The 21,627-nt window shown below is 34.7% G+C and overlaps 1 protein-coding gene across 1 annotated transcript in view; it reads right to left on the bottom strand.

Annotated features, from left to right (window-relative positions):
• The window catches only part of MEGF10 (multiple EGF like domains 10), a 161,846-nt gene that overhangs the window by 92,807 nt on the left and 47,412 nt on the right, over positions 1-21,627 (bottom strand). The window contains exons 2-3 of the mRNA XM_072597212.1: positions 10,820-10,954; positions 1,113-1,214 (exon numbers count right to left, since the gene is read on the bottom strand). Of these exons, the coding sequence (XP_072453313.1) occupies positions 1,113-1,214; positions 10,820-10,935 (218 nt within the window). The 5' untranslated portion in view covers positions 10,936-10,954. The remainder of the gene's footprint in view (positions 1-1,112; positions 1,215-10,819; positions 10,955-21,627) is intronic.

A 21,627-nucleotide genomic window follows, 5' to 3' on the forward strand; every position in this document is an offset into this window, starting at 1 on the left:
ATAATTAAATAAAAATACCAGATATAGTGACTGTGTCAGACAATGTATATACAACATTGTCCTCTGGCAGAATCACGTTTCTCTGCCTTGCTGGGGGGAGGTATGTTAGATTGCTTGTTCTCTTGAAATATCAGTAGTTTTTCAGTTACTTGGACTTCAGCATCCTTTTCATGATCTTTTATTTCACTATCAGTTTATATATGTGTCTTCCCATTTTTCTTTGAATTTTTTATATTCTCCATTTCTTATGGCATAGCAATACTAAATTATATTCATGTACCAAAATTTGTTCAGTCATTACTCCCTGATGACTTCCTGCTATGATTCCAATGGTTTACTATCACAAAGAGTGCTACAATGACTTGGTATATGCCAGTGTTTTATTTTTTTCTTTCCCTTCTTTGGGGTATATGATCATAGTGGTATTTCTGCACAAGACAGTATGGATAGATCTTTTAGTCACTGTTTTGCATAATTCCAAATTTGTATCCAGAATAGTTGGACCAATTCATAGTTCAATCAAGAGAATATTAGTGTATCATGCCACAGCCTTTCCAATACTGTTTTCATTTTTTTTCATTGTTGCTAAATTACAAACTGCAAAGGGAAACCTCAGGGTTGTTTTAATTTATGTTTCTCTTACTATTAGTGATCTGGGGCATTTTAAAAAATGATCACCTTTTTGTAATTCTTTTGAAAAACTTTTTGATAATTCATATAGTCTTTTGACTCATTTATCTATTAAGGAATGGCTCTTGGTGCTATATGTTTGTTTCAATTCCCTACATATTTTGAATATGAGATTTTCATTGGTGATATTTAAGACAAATATTTTCCAACTCTAAAATTTCTGTCCTTTCATTGATTTTATTAATGTACAATCTTATTAATTACATGTAATTAAAATGATCTATTTTGTCTTTTATGATATCTATCAGGAAAATCAATGTATCCTCCACCAGACCTAGAAAAGCATTGGAAATATGATAGATGTTCAATAAATAATTGCTGGATGAATAAAAGTATTTTTTCTCTGTCAGTCACATTATAGAATGCTCCATTTCTTGGTACCTGTATAACCAAACTCAGAAACATATATTTACTTCCTTTACCTGTGTCGTGTGCACTTAAACCAATTTAGGATGTCAGTACAGCTGGTGTAGTAAATTTGATCAAAGGGATGCGGATATGATTCCTGTACTGTCACTGAGTAACTGAAACAAAGAAAAAAATAAGAAAATAAATCAGCAACTTCCTATTTTATACACATGTCTGTGTATCAGCATTGTGAGATAAGTGTTAGATAAATTATTCTTTGTGCAAATGGAGATTGCTTATTAAGAGAATCTTCTAGTCTTTTTAACCATTTATTTGATAGAGAAAGTTAAAGGATTTATAAGACAATGAACAAGTATCACAAGTGTAAAATACAGTTGTTTTCATGTTTACCAACAAATTATGGCATTCCTAGCACTACAGATCTGGGTAAATAGAGCTTTTCTAAAAAAGTTTCAACATAAAGTACAAAGTAAAACCTATAAGAGTAACTCACAAAAAGGTGAAATTTAAGTCTTTGTTACAGAAACCCGATTTTTTATTAGTATAAAATGATTTCAGAAAGGAAAGAGAAGAACATCTTCTAGGCATCTCACCTGCACATAGCAGGCTCTTAATAAATGCTTGTTTCCTCCCTCCCTCTGTCCCTTCCTCTCTTCTCTCTTTCTCTTTCTCTCTCTTTTTCTCTCTTACTTTCTCTCTCTCTCTCTCTCTCTCTCTCTCTCTCTCTCTCTCTCTCTCTCTCTCTCTCTCTCTCTCTTTTCCCTTTTCTTTTCTCTCCTAATAAATGCTGACTGACTGACTTCATGGAGAATCTTCTTCAAAATTATTTAAAGGCATCTGAAGAATTTTTCTCTCTCTGAAGAATAATGAATTCTGCTTCAGTCTCCCTGAAGAATTTTACCAAACTGAGTGAGGTAATCAGCATGTTCACTAACTTTTCATGTTCACTTTGTGGCAACTAAATCTGCCACTTATGCATTGCTACCTTGAAAAACTAACAACCTCTATGAGTTTCAGTTTTTCTGTGTGTAAAATGTGGCAAGTAAATGAAATGGTCTCTTAGACCCTTTCGTTCCCTTCTAGCTCAAATATTCTGTGAGTGGAATTCAAAGCTATCTGTATTTAGGTTGGTGTAAGATTGGGAGGTAAATGTAGACTTCTCCAACTGAACATAGATTGAAATTTCAGGTGGACCAACTTTATTTACAAGGAAGAATTTTATGTTAGAAGAGCTATAAAATACTAGACTATACAAACCAAAACACATTTGCCTTCTCTAGGGGTTTATAATACATGGACATGGCTTCCATGAAATGATAATTTGCAAATTTCCATATCTTTGTGGATGTCCTTCTTTGGTACATTATGAACTTTTTCCCCAATCAAAAACAGGTATCTTCCTTAGAAGACAGACATGGGTATAACTGACTTATTTTGTCTGTTTTCTAATGACAAGAGATGAACAAAGAAGAGGTCTTAGTGCATAGTGCAAAGAACACTGGATTATGCATTATGCATTATGCATCCTTGTCCTGGTTTTGTTGAAACTAAGCTATCTATGAGACCTTGAGAAAATCATATAATATATCTGGCTGTCAATTTTTTCTCTTGTAAAATAAGGGACTTGGACTAGATATCTAAAAATCCTTCAGACTCAAAGATTTCTAACAATTTTTAATCCTTTCTAATCTGTCTGAATCAGTAATGATGTGAATTACTTGAGAAAATATTGGTTTTGATACAGTTTCATTTTGTGACAGCAATAATTATACCTGTGTGCTTTCATGAATTCAAGAGTGAAACTAGAAAAATAGAACGTTTGACTTTGACCAGATGAAACCCGTGCTGGTTTCACCACTTTTGGTTAGTTCTTTGTCAGTTGAGCAATGGTTTTTGTGCTACACACAAATTTCGCTGGTCTCTTTTGGAAGAATAGATATTACTATTATAAGGAAACATGCAAAAGTTATACCTCTTAAAGCTATACTTCAGTCATTGTTAGAGATATTGCAACACTTGCTGACATTGGGAAGTCAAGAATATCAAGGATCATTCAAGCCCATAACGAAACAAGTTGCAGCACTGACAAATAAATATGTGCTTGAAAATGAAAAATAATGTTAAAAACTGTCAAACTGTTCCTGAGAAACACCCTAGTGTCAATTTTCAGAAAACAAATAAAGTTTTGTCTTTAGAGGGATTTGTCAGCTCAACTGACAAATGTGTCTGTGTGGCTCACTGTGGAAGCAACAGGGAGAAAAAGTTTCTTTAAAAACTCAGCTGCTAACTGTTGTTATGAAGAAAATGACAGACCATACAAAGGCTAAGTACTAAAAGGCCGAAAAAAGATAATTGTTACTTAGGAAAACTCACTTTTTCATTCAAGGTTATCCCAAAACTATTGTCAGAAGAAGTCTGGGTGTATAAAATCCATTCATTTTTCTCAGACCCCCCCAAAATTTTTTGGGAACTTTTTTTCTTTGCCAAACTGTGTAAAACAAATGATAACAGCAAAAAAAACCAAAAAACAAGGAGATATTGCATATGAAGAAGTTTTTTCAGGATACACACAAATAGTGTGTGTGTGTGTGTGTGTGTGTGTGTGTGGCGCAGGGGGGAGAGGTGTCTACTATGTGCCATGTATATTACCTCATTTGATCCTTACAACAACCCTGGGTGATAGGTCTTATTATTATTCCCATTTTATAGATGAGGCAACTGGGGCAAAAAGAAATTAAGTGACTTGTCCAAGGTCACAAAGCTAGATAAATGTCTGAGGCAGGATTGGAACTCAGGTCTTACTGACTCCAGATGTAGCACTCCAGCTTCCCTAGTATAAGTCAAAAAAATTTTTATTTATAATTATTTATAAATGTAATATCTATTTATAATTTTTATTTTATTATTTATTTATTTATAAATGTAATATTTATGAATGTGTAAAACTTATAAATATAAATGTAATTATTTCACTTTGAAAACTTTTACACACCAATAGAAGTCACATGTATAGACTTCTTCTCTGTAATCCCATGCCCATGAACCTGCTCTAAGATTATATAAAAAGGAAGTCATCTGACTTTTAAAATTTTAAATAAATTTTATTTATTTTATTTTATTCACTTTTATTTTTATTTATCCATTTTTAATATTTTATTTTTTATTTTATTAAATTATTTTATTTGTTTTCAGTGTTTTACAATCACTTCCATATATCTTAGATTTTCTTCCCCTCCCTAACCCTCCTTCCTTCTTCCCTCCCCTCTCCCTCCCTACGCCCTCTCTGAGACGACATACAATTTTATATAGGTTCTACACATACATTCCTATTAAATACATTTTCACCTTAGTCATGTTGCATAGAAGAACTAAAATGAATGGGAGAAATCATAAAACAAAACAAAACATAATACAGAAGAAAATGGTCTGCTTCATTCTATGATCAAATTCCATAGTTCTTTCTCTAGATGTGGAGGGTATTTTGCCTCAAGAGTCCACTAAGAATTTTTAAAGTTTTTGCTTTGCAACAAAGTATTGTCTACCAGAAAAAGTCCTTGCACACTGTGGTTGTTACTGTGTACAAAGCTTCCCTGGTTCGGCTCCTTTCACTCAGCTCCCTGAAGCCTTCCTGTTCATCATTTCTTATAGCACAACAGTATTCCATTACATTCATGTACCACAATTTATTCAGCCATTCCCCAATTGATGGGCATTCCCTTGATTTCCAGTTTTTGGCCACCACAAAGAGAGCTGCTACAAATATTTTTGTACAAGTGGGACCCTTTCCCATTTTTATGATCTTTTGGAGGTAGATACAGTCCTAGCAGTGGTATTGCTAGGTCAAAGGTATATACATTTTTGTAGCCCTTTCGGCATAGTTCCAAATTGCTCTCCAGAATGGTTGGATCAGCTCACAGCTCCACCAACAATGAATTAGTGTTCCAACTCTCCCATATCTTCTCTAATATTTATCATTTTCCTGTTCTGTCATGCTGCCAATCTTATAAGTGTGATGTGGTACTTCAGAGTTGTTTTGACTTGCATCTCTCTAATCAATAGTGATTCAGAGCATTTTTTATGATAATTTTTTTATTTTCAGAGCATTATGTGACTATAGATAGTTTTAATTTCTTCCTCTGAAAACTGTCTGTTCATATCCTTTGACCATTTATCAATTGAGGAATATCATCTTTTATTTTTACCTCACCTGTTTTCTTCTGTAATATCCCTAATGCTTTCCAAGAATATGACCCTGGTTCATTCCCAATAATAAAGAATTTTAAATGAGAAAGAAAAGAAGTTCTGCAAAATTACAAATATATTTTTTAAAAGTATGATTTTTGTGCCATGTTCTCTACCCATAAGTCCTCTGATTCTGCAAAGAACTGGATGGTGGTGTCATCTCATATCTTCTGTGGGGTGAGCCTTAGTAAATACAACTTCTTAATACTTTTTGACTGCTTTATTATTGTTTGTTGTTAGACATATTATTTCTGTGATTCTGCTTACTTTACTTAGTTTATATCTTCCCATGCTTCTCTGTTTTCATCATCTTTATCATCTCTTGTAGCACAATAATACTCTAAGACATTTGTGGACCACAGTTTTTTTAGTTCCCCAACTGAAAGGCATTTTGTTTTGTGTTTGCTACCATAAACATGCTCCTATAAATATTTTGGTTTATTGGAGGACTTTCCTTTTATCACTGAATAAATTGAGGCCAGTCGTCTATAAGTAGAATGTTCAGGTTAAAGTATATGGGTATTTAAATCACCGTATAACTATACCTATATATTGCTTCCAAAAGGATTGTACCAATTCACAGCTCTACAAAAAATGTGTTAACGCGTCCACCTTTCCTCAAATTCTCCAACATTGACAGGGTTCCTAAACTAGTAAAAGAGCTACAATTTTACTGCAGAAATCTCTGAAAGAATTTCCTAATGGAAATTATTATGGTACTTTGAGCAGAATAGAAACACAAACTTCATTCGAGGTATTTAGGTAGTGCAATAGTGTTAAGCCTTGAGTCAGAAAGATTTGAGTTCAGATCTGACTTCAAGCTATGCAACTCTGGGTATGTCACTTAATCTGTAAGGTTTCTATTAGGGAAATGCCATAATATACAGTAAGAAGTTAAAGCCATTAACGTTAACTCTGTGAAAGGTGAAAACCCAGACACGATGGCCCGTTAAAAATCATAACTTAGATACTGAATCATAATTCAGACACTCAGTCATACATTATATACTGTGACCAGGACACAAGTGGTACATGAGCAGTACTCAATCTTGAGTTCCTGGGCCTCTACCCGGCAGTGCTGGGTAAGTACCTCGATGTCTGGGGTCCGGGTTTATAAGTATAAACTAAAATATTAGCCAAAACATTAGCTAAGCAGAAAGCCCCAAAATATTCACCCACAGGGAAGCATCCTATGTCTCCTCCTACCTTTGTCTGATTTCTGTAATTACCATGGGGAGTTTGGGGGGTCTTGGTGGGCATCCTCTGAATCATCTGGCAGATGCCAGTTATGCCCTGTTTGTATTTATAATGACTGATTGAATTCCTATAATCAATCTGGAGCCTCTTGGCCTCTTTCTTTGGTATGAAATTTACCTGATGGTTATGAGGGAAGTGCAAGGTTCCCCTGCCAGGAGAATTCCAAAGCTTATATAAGCTTGGTTTGCTCCATTTTCACAACTGTAAAATGGGGATAGTAACAGCGCATACCTCACACAGTTGTTGTAAGGACTAAAGTGAAGGAATACCTGTAAAGTGCTTACACAGTGCCTGGCACCAGAGGTGCTACATATGTTTATTCTCCTCCTCTCCCCCCGCTTCATTTAAAAAAGCTATAATAGCCAAAAGAACTCCAAATTAAGTAGTTACGGTTATATTAAATTCTGGTCATATCAGGAGTTAAAAAGAAAGAGTTTCTTTTAAGGGATATTTTCAAATTGGTTGACACCTCTTATTAATGGCTTTTGTTTGCTTGCAAAAGTTTATTTGAAAACAAGGAAATAATACACATATTTATTTATCTAGACTCTGGAATAGCTTTTGAAAAAATAGTTAATATTATTCTTGTGGAAAATGTGGATTACATGGATTCAGAACTGGTTTCAGATGGCTAGATTCAAAGAGAAGCCATTAATGGTTCAATGTCAATTTGGCAGGTCACCAATGGAATGTGCCATTTTTGTGCCTGGTCCTGTACATTTTTATCAATGATGGTATAAATACATCAATTTAAAGGCATAACTGCCAAACTCATCAAATTTGCAGATGGCTCAAAACTCGGAGAGATAGCTAACATATTGAATGACATATAACCAAAAAGGCCTGAATCTTTTGCTGTTCAGTTGCTTCAGTTGTATCTGACTCTTTGTGATGTCATTTGGGGGTTTTAATGGCAAAGATATTGGGGTAGCTTGTCATTTCCTTCTCCAGTTCATTTTACAAATGAGGAAACTGAGGCAAACAGGGTTATTTGCTCAGGGTCACAGAGCTAGCAATTATCTGAGGCCAGATTTGAATTCAGGAAGATGAGTTTTCCTGACCTGGCCCAGAACTCTATCCACTGATATGAAATTCAATAGAAATGAAGAGAAAATCTTAAATGTGGATACAAAAAAAAAAATCAATTTCATCAGTAAAAAATGAAGACAGCATGGTGAGATAGGAGTTTTTCTGAGAAAAGAGTGGGATTTCATTAGATTTCAAGTTCAATGTGAACCATCAGAGTTATGTGACAGTTTAAAAACCAGTGTTATCTTGGACTATATCAAAGCGTATCCTAGGGATAATGAGGTGATAATCTTTCCCTATTCTCCTTCACTTGTACTCTCATCTGGAGTATTCAGTTCAATTCTAAGCATCACAGCTCAAGAACAGTGATAAACTGGAGAGAATCCTGAGGAGGCCCATCAAGACATTTGGTCAAGGACCTTGAGTCTATGTCATATAAGGATCTGGTGATGGCATTCAAGATGTTTAACCTGAAGAAAAGATTAAGAGGGCTAGGATAGCTGTGCTCAAGTATTTCAAAGGCCCTTGATCAATGGGTAGAAATTGCAAAGACATATATGTGGACTTGACAATAGGAAAAAACAAACAAGCAAAATCTTCCTAACAATTAAACCTGTCCCTAAGTGGAACAGGCTGTTTCAAGAAGTATTAAGTTTCTCTTTCTCTAGAGACCTTCAAGCAGAGGCAAAGATCCTTTGACAGGCTTATCATAATGGGGATTCCTTTTAGGCACAGATTGGACTAGATGGCTGCTAAGGTCCCTTCAGACTCAAATTCTGTCATTCTCTAATTCTGTGACTGGCTAAATTTGTCTACTGACTAGCAATGTATCGTAACAAGAATTTAGGCTTATGGTTTACCATTACTTTCAAAAAGAAAAAAACAACCGGTTTTATTGTTCAGTCTTCCTAGGTTCATTGAAAACACTCCAGAGTCAATTACCCAGAAATCGTTTAATAGAAAGATATTGAATTGATGGATTTCCACCTGCACATTTTAACTTACTAAAAGTATCATCTAGAGGAGAGGGAGAAAGTGAGAAGGGAAGACCTTTGGATTCAAAGAAAAATGCATCATCACATTGGGCTAAATTCCAGTGAAGTTAATTATATTTTTTTTCCATCAAATGATCTTGTGACTCTAATCTGACATGACAACAATCATCTTTTATTATTTTATGTTTTAATAATACAGATATAATTAATGTTGTTGCTGGATTCTACCCTTGGGGGATTAGGTAAAACAATGATCTTTGGGGAAAAGTGGTCCAGCGTTCCTCATCACCACCAACAGTAACTAATGACAAAATGTCACCAACAAGAAGATAGGCACAGGAACCCCCAGACTAGCAGACCTGCTTCTAACCCAGCCCTCACAGCCATCATCCTGTAGAGAAGGGATCATCCGTAACATCAAAATCCTTCCTTCTGCATCCTAGCTTCTGTCTGCTTTTGTGGAAATGGGAAATGGCTGATAATCCTCCTACCATTATATTCTTTGACATGACTGATCATCTTTCAGGGGTAAATTGTATGTTTATAGACTATCTTAATTCTTTGCTTTATTTCTTTCTCCTTCCTTCTGCCCAGCTTTAGCAATGTTCACGTGTTTATAAAAAGATGGGCCAGCAGTTAAGAACCAAAGCACAAATTTTATCACTTAGAGGCAGGGACAGCCCTGGGTTTGAATCAATCAGTCAATAGATATATGATCCTGAGCAAGTCACTTCACCAGCCTGAGCCTCAGTCTTCATTTCTAAAGGGGAGTTATTAAAACTTGTAGAGCCTATTGTACTGAGTTTGTGAGACTCCAATAGAATAAGGCATGTAAAAGTGTTTTAAAAATTTTTAAGTTCTATGTAGATATCATCTATTATTTTTGTCATTATTATTACTTCCTGTGAGAGTGATAGAGAAGTGAAAGGGAACTTAGAGGTCATCCAGTTCATTCCCCAAATTTTACAGATGAGGAAACTAAGGCCCAGAGAGAGTATCGCATAGGTAGATATGTATAGATAGCTTGGTTCAGTAAAGAGTACTTCATTTTGAATCAGGCATATTTAGTTCCATTTCTACCTTTTATTTGCCGTGTACTCTTGAACAACTCCTCTATGCCTCAGTTTTCTCCTCTATAAAAAGGAGATAAGTATTTCTATACTCACTCCAAAAGCTGATCGTGAGAATTAAATTAGAGAATGGACATAAAGAGCTATATAGATGTTATCTATTATTATTATAAGAATGTTGAAATTTATAGATACTAATATATTTTTGGATCACACATATCTCTCCCTGTCCAATTTTTAAAAAGTATCCTCCCTTACCTTCTTTACTAAATTCTGATTTAAATGTCACCTCTTCCATGAAGCTTTCATGAACCTTCCAATAGTCTCTCTCCCTTTTTCCTACAAAACTTTGATTCATTTGTCAGATAATATTAACGCTATTTGAGTTTTTGTTTTATTTCCTATTAAACTTCTGGGTCCATGAACCATAGCTTCCCTTATGGTGCTCAAGTCCAAAATCTTCATACTGACATTCAAGGCCTTCTGACCCTACGTTTTCTTAGTTTACTTTCAGATATAAGAGCACAGTCTTAGAAGCAATTCGTTCAGTATAATCTTCAATTTTTCGGGTTTCTATATCTTTGCTTTCACTGTCCTTCCTCACCTAAAATTCCCATTCCATTTTTTTCCATTTATTTAGTCCATAAAAAAGTATCTCAAGTTCTGTTTTTATAACTACAGCCAGCCATGATCTTTCCTTTTTCTGACGTTCTGTAGCATGTGTAGTATGCATTATGTCTACATTCAATTATGTAAATTAAATATCTTATAATATATGATCCTGTACTGTACTTTTAAGGCTTATCTATCCAGAATTATTATAAGCTCTTAGAAGGCAGAAAATATCATATATTGGTTTTGTTTCCCTAACACATTCCCTAAGCACATAATAGTATCATGACTAAATTGAATTATCCACAATATGCCTGCTATTTTCACAGATAACTAAAACTTAATTGTATCAAATTTGTTTTTCAAAATATGCTATTATAGAAATGGGAATAAACTATAATTATTATATACCGAAGTAAAAATAACTAAAGACTTAAACCTAAAGCTAATCTTTTCCTTGCTAATTCTATTGAATTCATGGTATACAAAGAAATATAAAGATCAGAACTGCTACTTTGAAATTAATTAAATACATATTACTATGAGAAATATTACCTTTCCCAATGGCTGCAAACATTAGGGTCTTCAAGATTCAGTGATAATGTCATTCCAATCCAAAGGTAAAACAGTATAAAAGGGAAGTCCAAGAAAGAGTTCAAGTAAACTTCCATTTTTTCCCAGAAGAATAACCTGAAAGAAAAAAAATACACACTCAAATTAATAAATGCAAAATAACCAACACAGTCTTCTTTGCAGGACAGTAACCAGTAGGGATCAGTTGTCATTATAACAAACTAAAATAATAATAGCAAGCCACATATTTATTAAATACAGGTATAACCTGATTTTAAGGTTTAGTATAGTGATGAATTTCTTCTATAAGGCCAGTAATCTAGGAACTCAGAGTTAACTAAAATATTCACATGCATAAACGTGTGTACATGTATAAATGGCTGCGAGACTAGTCACTAATACTTATAATAATCAGAAAAATGAGAAGTAGTGGACAGGGAGCTAGTTTGGAAGTTAGGGGGTCCAAGGTTCAAGTTCTACCTCTGATACATACTTGTCTATATGGCCTTGGTCAAGTCATTTAACTGCTCTCTCAGTACCTTCAGGCTGCTCTAAGTCATAATAGGCAGAGTGGCTGCAGATCTATATTGGTTGAAGTAGTTCTACCATCCATTAGTGGTGTCACACTCAAATAGAAACATGGGTTATTAAATCACACATAAGGATCCCTGCAGGCTACGTAATGATTTAGTTTGAAAATGTAGTGTCATCTACATTTTACTGTATTTGTATTTATTTTGTGAAATATTTCCCAATGAAACTTTAATCTAGTTCTCACCTCACTTGAGAGGGCTGTAGGCCACATAGAGCCTTTGTGTTTGACGTCTCTGCCTTAGACTGTGAGCTCCTTGAGAGCCTGGACTGGCTTTTGCCTTTTTTTTTTTTTTAATATTCTCAGTACTTTATACAGTGTTTGGCACATAGTAGGCACTTTATAAATGCTTGTTGACTGACCAATTGAACTGAACTTCCCTATACCAATGAAATCCTACTTGTAGACAAAACTTGTACATTAAAAAATTCCTATCATTCATACTGGCAAAGACTAAGCAAATCACACAAACAGCTCAGCCACATGGGGTCTGAAGTTCCATTTATCCATTTTCCTTCTATTATTACATAAATACTAGAGGGATTTATAGGGAAGGGTCTGTTTCCTAATAGAAACCTTTCCAACTAGAGGCCAAATGATGAAGAGATTGATGTTAATCATGGGGCAGTTCGAGTTCAAAATAAGATAAAAAATTTATCACTGATATTGAGGAGCATAGTACCAGATTTTTTCACTTCTGAAAACTTAGCCCTTGGCAAATTAGTCTCTAGAAAGTGAGATTTCCATCCCCCTCTTCAGTAAATTGATTGTGAGACCTTGTGCAAGTTGCTTAACCTCTGTGTTACACTCTCCCTGTCTGTAAAATGGGAGCAGTATGTACCTATTTACATACCTCACACGGTGGTTGTGGAGATTAATTAGAGATGACATCTGCTAAACATCTGAGCTCCTTGGAGAAGAGCTCAATAGAAATACAAAATCATCTACTGAAGTTGCTATATTTGGGGAGAAAAGTGAGGTTCCTTTTTCATGTAATGTCAGCTATTGTATTAGATGTTAGAAACAGGTAAAACGGTGCTAGAAAAAAGATGTCACTCATCCATCTTATCAGGGAGGTTTGCAGTTGATCGGAATGGATAATGGGATGGATCACATGAACTGCAGAAATGAAGAAATGTGCAGCTGGTCCCCATAATAAAATATAGAGCCAGCCCTCATCTTATATAGATAGTATCTGATCTGGGACCCAGGCCACCCCATCTTCAAGGAAGAATATGATTTCTGCTTTTGTGAGGGAGAAAGGCCACACCTGCATCATCAGTTGTCTAGCCTGCCACGGCTTAGCAGTCTCTCCTATACTCTCTTATTTCAGAGGGTGGTGCAAGTAGCGGTACGCTGGAGCTTTCTAGGACTGACTTCAAGAGCAGATTATGAAATTTTCAGGGTGAACATTTATACCTTGGAAATTGGTAAATGTGTCAAGCCAGGGTTGGGTTTACTGTTCTGCTGATTATCTAGACTTAAGAAAGTGATGGTGAAATGTTAATAATGTAGCTTACAATTAAAGATATATTGTGGGTATATTTTTTCCCCAGAGAGTCATTCCTTTATTAGCACATCCTTGGCATCAGATTAGAATTCTATCTACCTACTACACATCAAATAGCTATGGTTTAGGATTACAATAGAGAAGTTAAGAATTAAAGCTTCTTACTTGGTCCCGCTTGAAAGAGAAGGATAACACTTAGCTTTCTTAGCGCACCTTCCTCCCAGAAAATGCTGGTTACACAAAAGACCATCATAAATAGCTAGTGAACCTCTTTATCAAAAAATGGGCAGGAATTGGAGGAGTTATATGCCTGATTCCTATCCCTGGAATTCAAAGGATATATTGTGGGGCTGGCTTCCTCTACATTTTTATGACTCTGAGGGCTCTTAGTAACCACACATCCCTAGACTACCTCTCTCAAAACCTCTTCCAAAATGTCTGCCTCTTACACAAGGGCAGAGGCTCATAAGTCTTTCCATCAATCACTGGTCACTTCTTCTTCTACATACATATCCAACAGATAGCATCATAATATCCCTCAGGAAAACTGCCTAAGTTGAGTGGAAGGAAGGCTATATATTTCCTAAGTATGAGGATGGAATTTTGAAAAGCTGCCCAGACAATGGAATTATTAGTATTGTATTGAAAGATGCTCTGAATGCCTAAAAGAGTAAGTGCATTTTCTGCAAAGTGAAACCAAAGAAGTAATTTAATGTCATGTGTTTGATCACTAGAGAAAAGAGTTAAAAGGGGAAAAAATTAAAGAAACTAAAGAAAGTTGGGTTGAAATACCAACTCTACTATTTTCCTACTTTGTATGACCTTGGCTAACTCACTTAACCTGTCTGTTAGTTCCCTTGTTGGTAAAATGAGGGGTTACATTAGAGGACCCAGAAGATTCACTTTAGTTCAAACTCTATGATACTGTGATATTCTGGCGCTAAATAATACTAAAGGGTATTGTAGTATCACCATGCCTAGAAATATTTATAAATAGGATTTTTATTAAAACAGGTCAATTTACCAAGTATTTAATGAATATGTCCTATGTACAAATCACTATGCTTGTGTTTGAAAATAATAATTGTTGACCTATATGAATTGCTTTAAAGGATGTAAAGTCATTTGTAAGCATTACCCCAATGATTTTCATAACAACTGTATTAGTATCACAGGTATTACTAGACTTCTTTTACAAATAAGGAAACAGACTCAGAGAGGCTAATATTGGATTTATCCTTCATCATCCAGTAGTACTGAGGATGAAATTTACTCCTGTTTTTCCTGCCCACAAGGCTAGCAATCTAACAATTATGCCACACCCCCTCTCCATATTGAAAGCAAAAGGAGTTGTCAATTATGTAGTCCAAATTAGATTACAACCCATAGATTTGGTTTTTTAAAATTACCTCAAAGGTTTACTATTTCCCTTTAGCCATTATAAAGCAGTAAAAATTAAAATTTATTCTTACATGACTAAAGAAGCTATAAGATACCATTGGGTCTGAGTTTTTATTCTTTACATAAAAACAGAAAGAAAACCTCTAAAATACTAACTTACCAAAAATATGGGTGATAAAATGACTCCTTCTTTGTCTGACTATATAGTAGGAGAGGCTGTGGGTTACTGTAAAATACACACTCTGCTGTAAAATACATATTGACAAATTTTTAAGGTACAGGCTCTGATTATTCTTCCCACCAATCAAGAAAGGGAAATCTTGTAAGCATTAATTTGCTATCCACTCATAATTACCCTAAATTAGAAAGTTCATATGCCAAGTCACCAATTCAAACCAAGCATTCCATTTACCAATTAAACTATTTAGTCTGCAAACTCAGAAACTGTTTAGGACAACCAAGCAATCTAACATGCAAAAGATTATTTCCCCTTTTTTATGTAAAAAAATTATTAGCACCTATCAATCAGTTTCTCAGGTAGCCTGTGAATCTCCCTTTGAAACACCTGGGTGCTCCAAGAGGAGGTAGAAACTAAAAACTAGAACTTAGATTCAGCTTTGTTGGTTAGAATAACACTAAAAAAGTGCAACATAGCCAAAAGCCACAACCAGATTGTGTAGGAGGGGTTTGAATTTGATTAAAAAAGAGAGAAAAATGTTCAAGATCAAAAAGGAAAATGTATAGAAAATGAAAAGGAAATGTTATGAGGTAATATTAGAAATTATTTTATATAACTATATATATCAAATAAACTAATAATCTTCTTAAATGGATGAACACATACAAAAATATAAAATACCCAACTTCACAGGACCAGATAGATTTATATGTGAATTACAGCAAACATTCAAAGTACACCTAATTATATTATCTAAACTACATGTAAAATTTGAGGAAGAATATATAATACAAATTATTATTCCATATAATTATCATCATTATATAAAGTAAATTCTTAAACTAGGGAGAAACAAAGGAAAGAAAGCTAGAGATTAATTTTATTAATGACTATTGATACCAATGTTGAATAATATATTAGTAAAATGGCTAAGGCAACATAGCAGAAAGACTAATCTCTATGATCACGTTGGGTTTAAATACAAGTTTAGTTCAATAGTAAGAAAACTACAAACATAGCAGACTATAATGACAACAAAAAGAAAAGTCACATTATTATATTCATAGATGCAGAAAAAGCTTTTGACAAAATACAACACCCACTTCTGTTAAAAATACAAAAAACCAAGGAGTAAATGGCTCTTTCCTTAATGTGGTTAAATAGTATCTATCTAACACTAATGGTCAATATACATAAAATAAATCTACAATTCATAATCTAATATGGACTACATAATTAACCTCCTCCCCTATCCAATAAGATAAGGAGTAAAGGAAGGATGTCCATTGTTGGTGACTAGTTTTTCAGTCATGTCCAACTCTCCACGACACTACTTGGGATTTTCTTGGCAAAGATGGCAAAAGAATGGTTTGTCATTTCCTTCTTCAGCTCATTTTACAGATAAGCAAATAGGGGTAAGTGACTTGCTCAGGGTCACACAGCTACTAAATGTCTAAGGGTGGATTTGAACTCAGCAAGAGAAGTCTTTTTGACTCCAGGCTCAGCACTCTATCCACTGCACCACCTAGCTACCCATTAAAACACAATTATTTTATTATAGTCTAGTAACACTAACTATAACAATAAGAGAAGAAAAAGAAATAAACATAAGAAAAGTTGAAGTAAAATAGCCACATTTTGTAAATGATATAGTCATTTACTTGGAGAACCCTACAGATTCAACTAAAATTAATTGAAACTTATTAAATGGAGCAAAATAGGATATAAATAACTCTTCTCTCCAAATTATCAGCCCATCTGGATATTACAAACCTAACCCAACAGAAAAAGCCAGAAAGAGAAATCCTTTCAAAATAAGTATACAACACATAAAATCATTTAGAATTCACCTATCAAGACAACATAGGAATTATATAAATACAAAGCACTCTTTACAGAAATCGATAGAACTAAATAATTAGAAATACATTACTTGTATTTGGACCATGCAAATAATAAAAATGATAATACTCCCTAAGTCAATTTACTTATTCAACATGATTCCATCTTTTGATGGAAATGTGGTAGATTAGAGATGCAGAAGAGGCCATACATTTTCAAATATAGACAATGTGTAGATGTGTCTTATCTGTTACCAGAAAGGGCATTTTAGGGGAGAGGGAGAGATTTGGAGGATAAGAAAGAAAACCATTTACCAAACTGTGATGCAAAAAAAAAAAAAAGGAAAAAGGTATAAATGAAACATTTTTTTTTAAAATGTACAGAAAAGAACAGACAGACAAACAAACCAGTTTTGGAATACAGGCATTGAATTCATTATTATTTTTTTTTTAATGAACTGTACATGGTAGAGATGAACAATTTCATATTTTTTTCCATTCTTTTTACATAGATAGATTTTTGCTAACGTTTGTCAACTTCAGAATAGCAAATATTAGATGTAAAATATAATTAAATTTATTAAAATGTATTATTAAATTTATTTTTTAATTTATTATTAAAATTAGATATAAAATTCTGAAGAAAAAAAAAAAGGTGAGAGAGGAGGGAATTAGACTTTTTTAGCATGGCCCAGAAAGTAGAAGCAGAAAGAAAACTCCAAAGGGTCAGATTTTAGGTTTGATATAAGGAAAATTTTCCTAATAATTAGAGATTCCAAAAATGGAAGAAATAACCTTGAGAAATAATATTTTTGTCTTCTGCAAAAAAACTAGAGGTCTTCAAGTGACAAGTGGAAATCCACTTCTTGGTCACGTTTTAGAGAGGATTTTTCTTCAAGTGTAAACTGGATATCCTCTGAGATTGTATGAATTCACATATTTAATGTGGTAGACTTTTTCCAGGCATAAATGTGTATTTTAACAACTCTGGAGGAAGACTAAGATGACAAAATATTATTCAATACATTCAGAAAACTGGAACCTACTTCTCAACCTGTGAAAACATTAGAGGAAGGTTTTTTGTTTAATTATTTTTAATGGGAGTGAAACATCCTAGAAATATTCCATTGCCTACTTGTCATTGAAAAAGGGAAGAAAATTCAATAAATATTCCAAGTCCAGACTTTACAGATCACATGTGTGTCTCTGTCTTGGACCTCAACTTACAAGGGAAGAAATAGTTTTGTTATGTATACAATTTCACATAGATAAAATTTTACATGTTTATAGAAGAAAAAACATTTGCATGAACCTCCTACTGCAAAACTGATTACATTCAAGATCATTCACTTAATTATTATGGAAAATTAAAACAGAAAATCAGTACAAGTGATTAGCATTGCTAAAGTGTTTATATTTGCAATAGGAAATGCAGCTGGAACATTTAACTCTTGTTGTCTCCCTAATTGTACAGCTTTACTAGGAAGCTATGCTTTTTAAAATTTGCCACAAAAGCCTTAATAATGAGTCAATTGACAAGAGTATTTATAATCTGTATGACCTAGAAAGGAAGTTGGCTGATTATGAAGTAAGAATGAGGCTCAATATATGCACAACCAGACTATGTCAAGATCTATGTACAATTTGAATAACAAGAGGAACGCTTGTTCATCCAGTGGATGGATCCACCATGTAGTGGTTATTTGAGGGCGTAGATTGTGAAGGTTGAGAAATACCCATATTGATGAGAATATAGATACACTCAAATATTTACAATAAGTTTGGGTTTTGATAAGACGTATTGCTTTAGTAGGATATTAGTACCTACTTAGCAAATTACTGAATAGTAACAATTTTTAGAATTCTTTCTCTGATGAAAACTCTCATAACACCCCCCAATCTAGTTGGTTTTTAAAATATAGATTACAAAGATCTACATCTTAAACTTGACCTAGTATGACTTGATGTCCTTTATTTTTTATGAATTAATTTTAAGAAACCTTGAAATTCTCAAAAATTCAAACAATATTTGCTTGAATTTTCTCCACAAGGCAGTTTGCTATATTTCTCTTGGTTATTTATCATTGTTAACATGGAAAAAATGGAATGGAAACTCTTAAGTGTTCTTTCAGGCTATTCTAAATGCAGAAAGTCACTTGAATTCTCTGGGAAGAAGTTGAGGAAATGACTTTATTTCTTCACTCAGAAAAGGAATTCTAGAGCTCCAGTCACATATACAGCTGCCTTACAGACATTCTCAAACTTAATGTCTCATATGTACACATGGCAAGAACAGATAGTACTCAGTTCTGCCATTTAGTGTGGGCTTCTTTTCCTCTAAAAGGCAAGGAAGCTCGTCCTTAGATTTGATTAGGAATCTCCACTAGGAGGCTAATGTCACTTAGGGAATAAAAAGGGGCCAGCCCATGAGAAGTCAATGCTCTGCCCACGTTGCCAAGTGAGTCAGAACATACTTCTAACAAGATCAATTTCCAAATGGAGATGAACGGGATTGCACATACCTGATTCAATCCTCTATCCTTTCCATGCTATGGCTAGGCAATTCTTCTTTTGCTACCATCTTGTCAGATGGTCTATTTATTTCCTTCCAATACAAAGCCTGAAACACTAAATCAGACCTGGCCCACAACAGCATCTTATAATGCAACATTTCTGAAGCAGAACTAATCCTTTTTCCCTCTAAACAGACCCTGCATCCTAATTTCTCCACTTCTGTTAAGGGTGCCTCCATTCTTACAGTGACCTTAGTTCTTCACTCTGTCACACCCCACACGTCCAATCAGTAGCCAAGCCTTTTCCATTTCATCTCTTCTGTATCTCTTGCATCTGTCTCCTTCTCCCCATGAACGTCTCTACTACCCCAGTCCATAGCCTCTTCCCAGACCACTGCTTAAGTCTTGGAATCCTTGCATCCATTGTCCCCTCCAATTCATCCTCCACATACATATCAAGGGGAGATTCCTAAAGCACAGGTTTGAAGTCACTCCTTTGCTCAAGAACCTTTTGAAGATTCCCATCGTTTTTTGTTAAATATACAAACTCCTCTGCTTGATATTTAACGTCCTTCACAATCTGGCACCTTTCTTTCTAGGTTTATCATAAATTACTCCCACTGTGGATTCAGAGTTATTCTGTTTTAATGAAATCATTCCATTTTATTCACACACATTTGTCTGTATTCTCCCATGGGTACTCCTAAGGCAAGTGAGACAAAATAGAGCTGCAGCCCTCAAGTCCCACAAGAGGGATCCTGACTAATCAGCTTTTACCAGACTCCTTACCCTGCTCCCCACTCGCTAAAACTTGTATAAATCTTGTGTACTGTCCATTTAGGGAGTCTTTGCCTCTTCAAGTGAGACTTCCCTGCTGGTGAATTTAAATATCCTAGTTGGTACAAATAAATTCCAGTTAGTCCAAATTCCATTTCTCAACTGGTCTGTTGTTCCCAGAACTGATACCCATCACATATTCTGTGCTACAGCCAACCTGTACTGTTTGCTGTTTCCTATACATGACAAACCATTTCTCAATTTTGTTTTTTAATCAGGTTATTTTTCCTGTCTGAAACACTCTTCATCATACCTACTTATTTCCCTTCAAAGCTCAGCTCAAGCTTTTCTTTATTCCCTACTCATTAGTATCCTTCCTCTAATAATTCTGCATTTATTTTACATATATTTATTTATTATGTTTATATGAGCATCCTTATCATGCTCACTAACTACTGGTGTACTTTGAAATTCAATCCTGAACCCTCTTTTCCTTTTTCTTTACATGTTCTCATTTGTTGAATTCAAGATCTCTTAGGGGTTCAAGTAACCTCTCTTTAGATAATTCCCAGATTTCTATATCCAGACTTGTTTTCTTTCTTGAGCTCCCATCTAGCATTTGTTGTTTAGTCATTCAGTCATTTATGGCTCTTCATAACCTCATATGAGGTTTTCTTAACAAAGATGTTAGTATGCCATTTCCTTCTCCAGTGAATTAAGGCAAACAGAAGTTAAATGATTTGCCAAATTTGAACTCAGATCTTCCTGACTCCAAGCCCCGTACCCTATCTACTGAGCCACCTAGTACCTCTAAAGTTAACTGACTTAGGATCACACACCTAGTAAGTATCTGAGGCTGATTTTGAATTCTGGTTTTCCTGAGTCCAGTATTACCAAATACTAATGGAATAGTTTAAGTTGAATGCCTTATTAGCATCTCAAACTCAGTATGTCCAAAACAATCTATCAATCCACCAATAATTTATTAAGTTCTCACAATGACCCAGCCATGGACTAAGTTCTGTGGATATGAAAGAAAAACCAAACACAGTGAAAAGTTTCTGTTCTCTAGTTACTTACATTCTAATTGGGGAGATAACATGTACATAAAGTGGTACATACAAAATCTATACAGAGTAAAGTCAAGCTAGCCTTAGAAGAGAAAGTACTACCAATAATTAAATTAAATTGTTCCCTTCCAAACTATGTCACACAGATAATATTTCCTTCCAAGAGAAGCATTCACAACAGTGCCATTTCTCCAAGTCCTCTTTTAATTATGAAAGCCAGTACGCACCATTGCACCCTGCTCTGGCATGCTGTGCTTTATAGACTCATATGGTCTTCTCTCATGCTGTTAAATACAGAGGCATTTGGGGTTCTTTCAATGGACTTCAGCTTCTCAGACGTAGACAAACACTGACAGTGAGAACAATGTCTGCTTTGTAGTTGGGGGAGGGAGGAATGGTATTTACCTCGAGGTTGTCTGGACACTGTGATGAGCTAAAACTATTCATCTTTATGTGCAGGATGAAACCACTCACATCAAATACAAGGAAACTTCTAAAAATGTACTTTATTTCTTCCTAAATGTTCCCATTTACACCCTTTTTTAATGAGAATTACTTTTCCACTTCCTTCCAAATCCATCCCTCTTCCAAACTTTCCTATTAATATTAATAGCGCCACCACCTTTCTAGTTCCCCTTGCTCACAGGTGTCACCTTTGACTCCTGCACCACAGTCAATCTCTAGCATGCGTTGATGTTTCCTTCTCTTCATTCACACAGCCATCTCCCTAATTCAGACCCACATTATATCTTGACTGAACTATTGCAATATTTCCTCATTGGTTTCTCTACCCTAAGTTTCTCTCCACTCTAGTCCACACTCCACGCAGTTGCTAAAATGATTTTTCTAAAATGCAATTTTGATCACGCCCACTACCCCTACTCAAAAAACTCTAATGGCTCCCTGTT

The sequence above is a fragment of the Notamacropus eugenii genome, chromosome 3 (assembly GCF_028372415.1).
Source record: "Notamacropus eugenii isolate mMacEug1 chromosome 3, mMacEug1.pri_v2, whole genome shotgun sequence".
Taxonomy (NCBI): Eukaryota; Metazoa; Chordata; class Mammalia; order Diprotodontia; family Macropodidae; genus Notamacropus; species Notamacropus eugenii.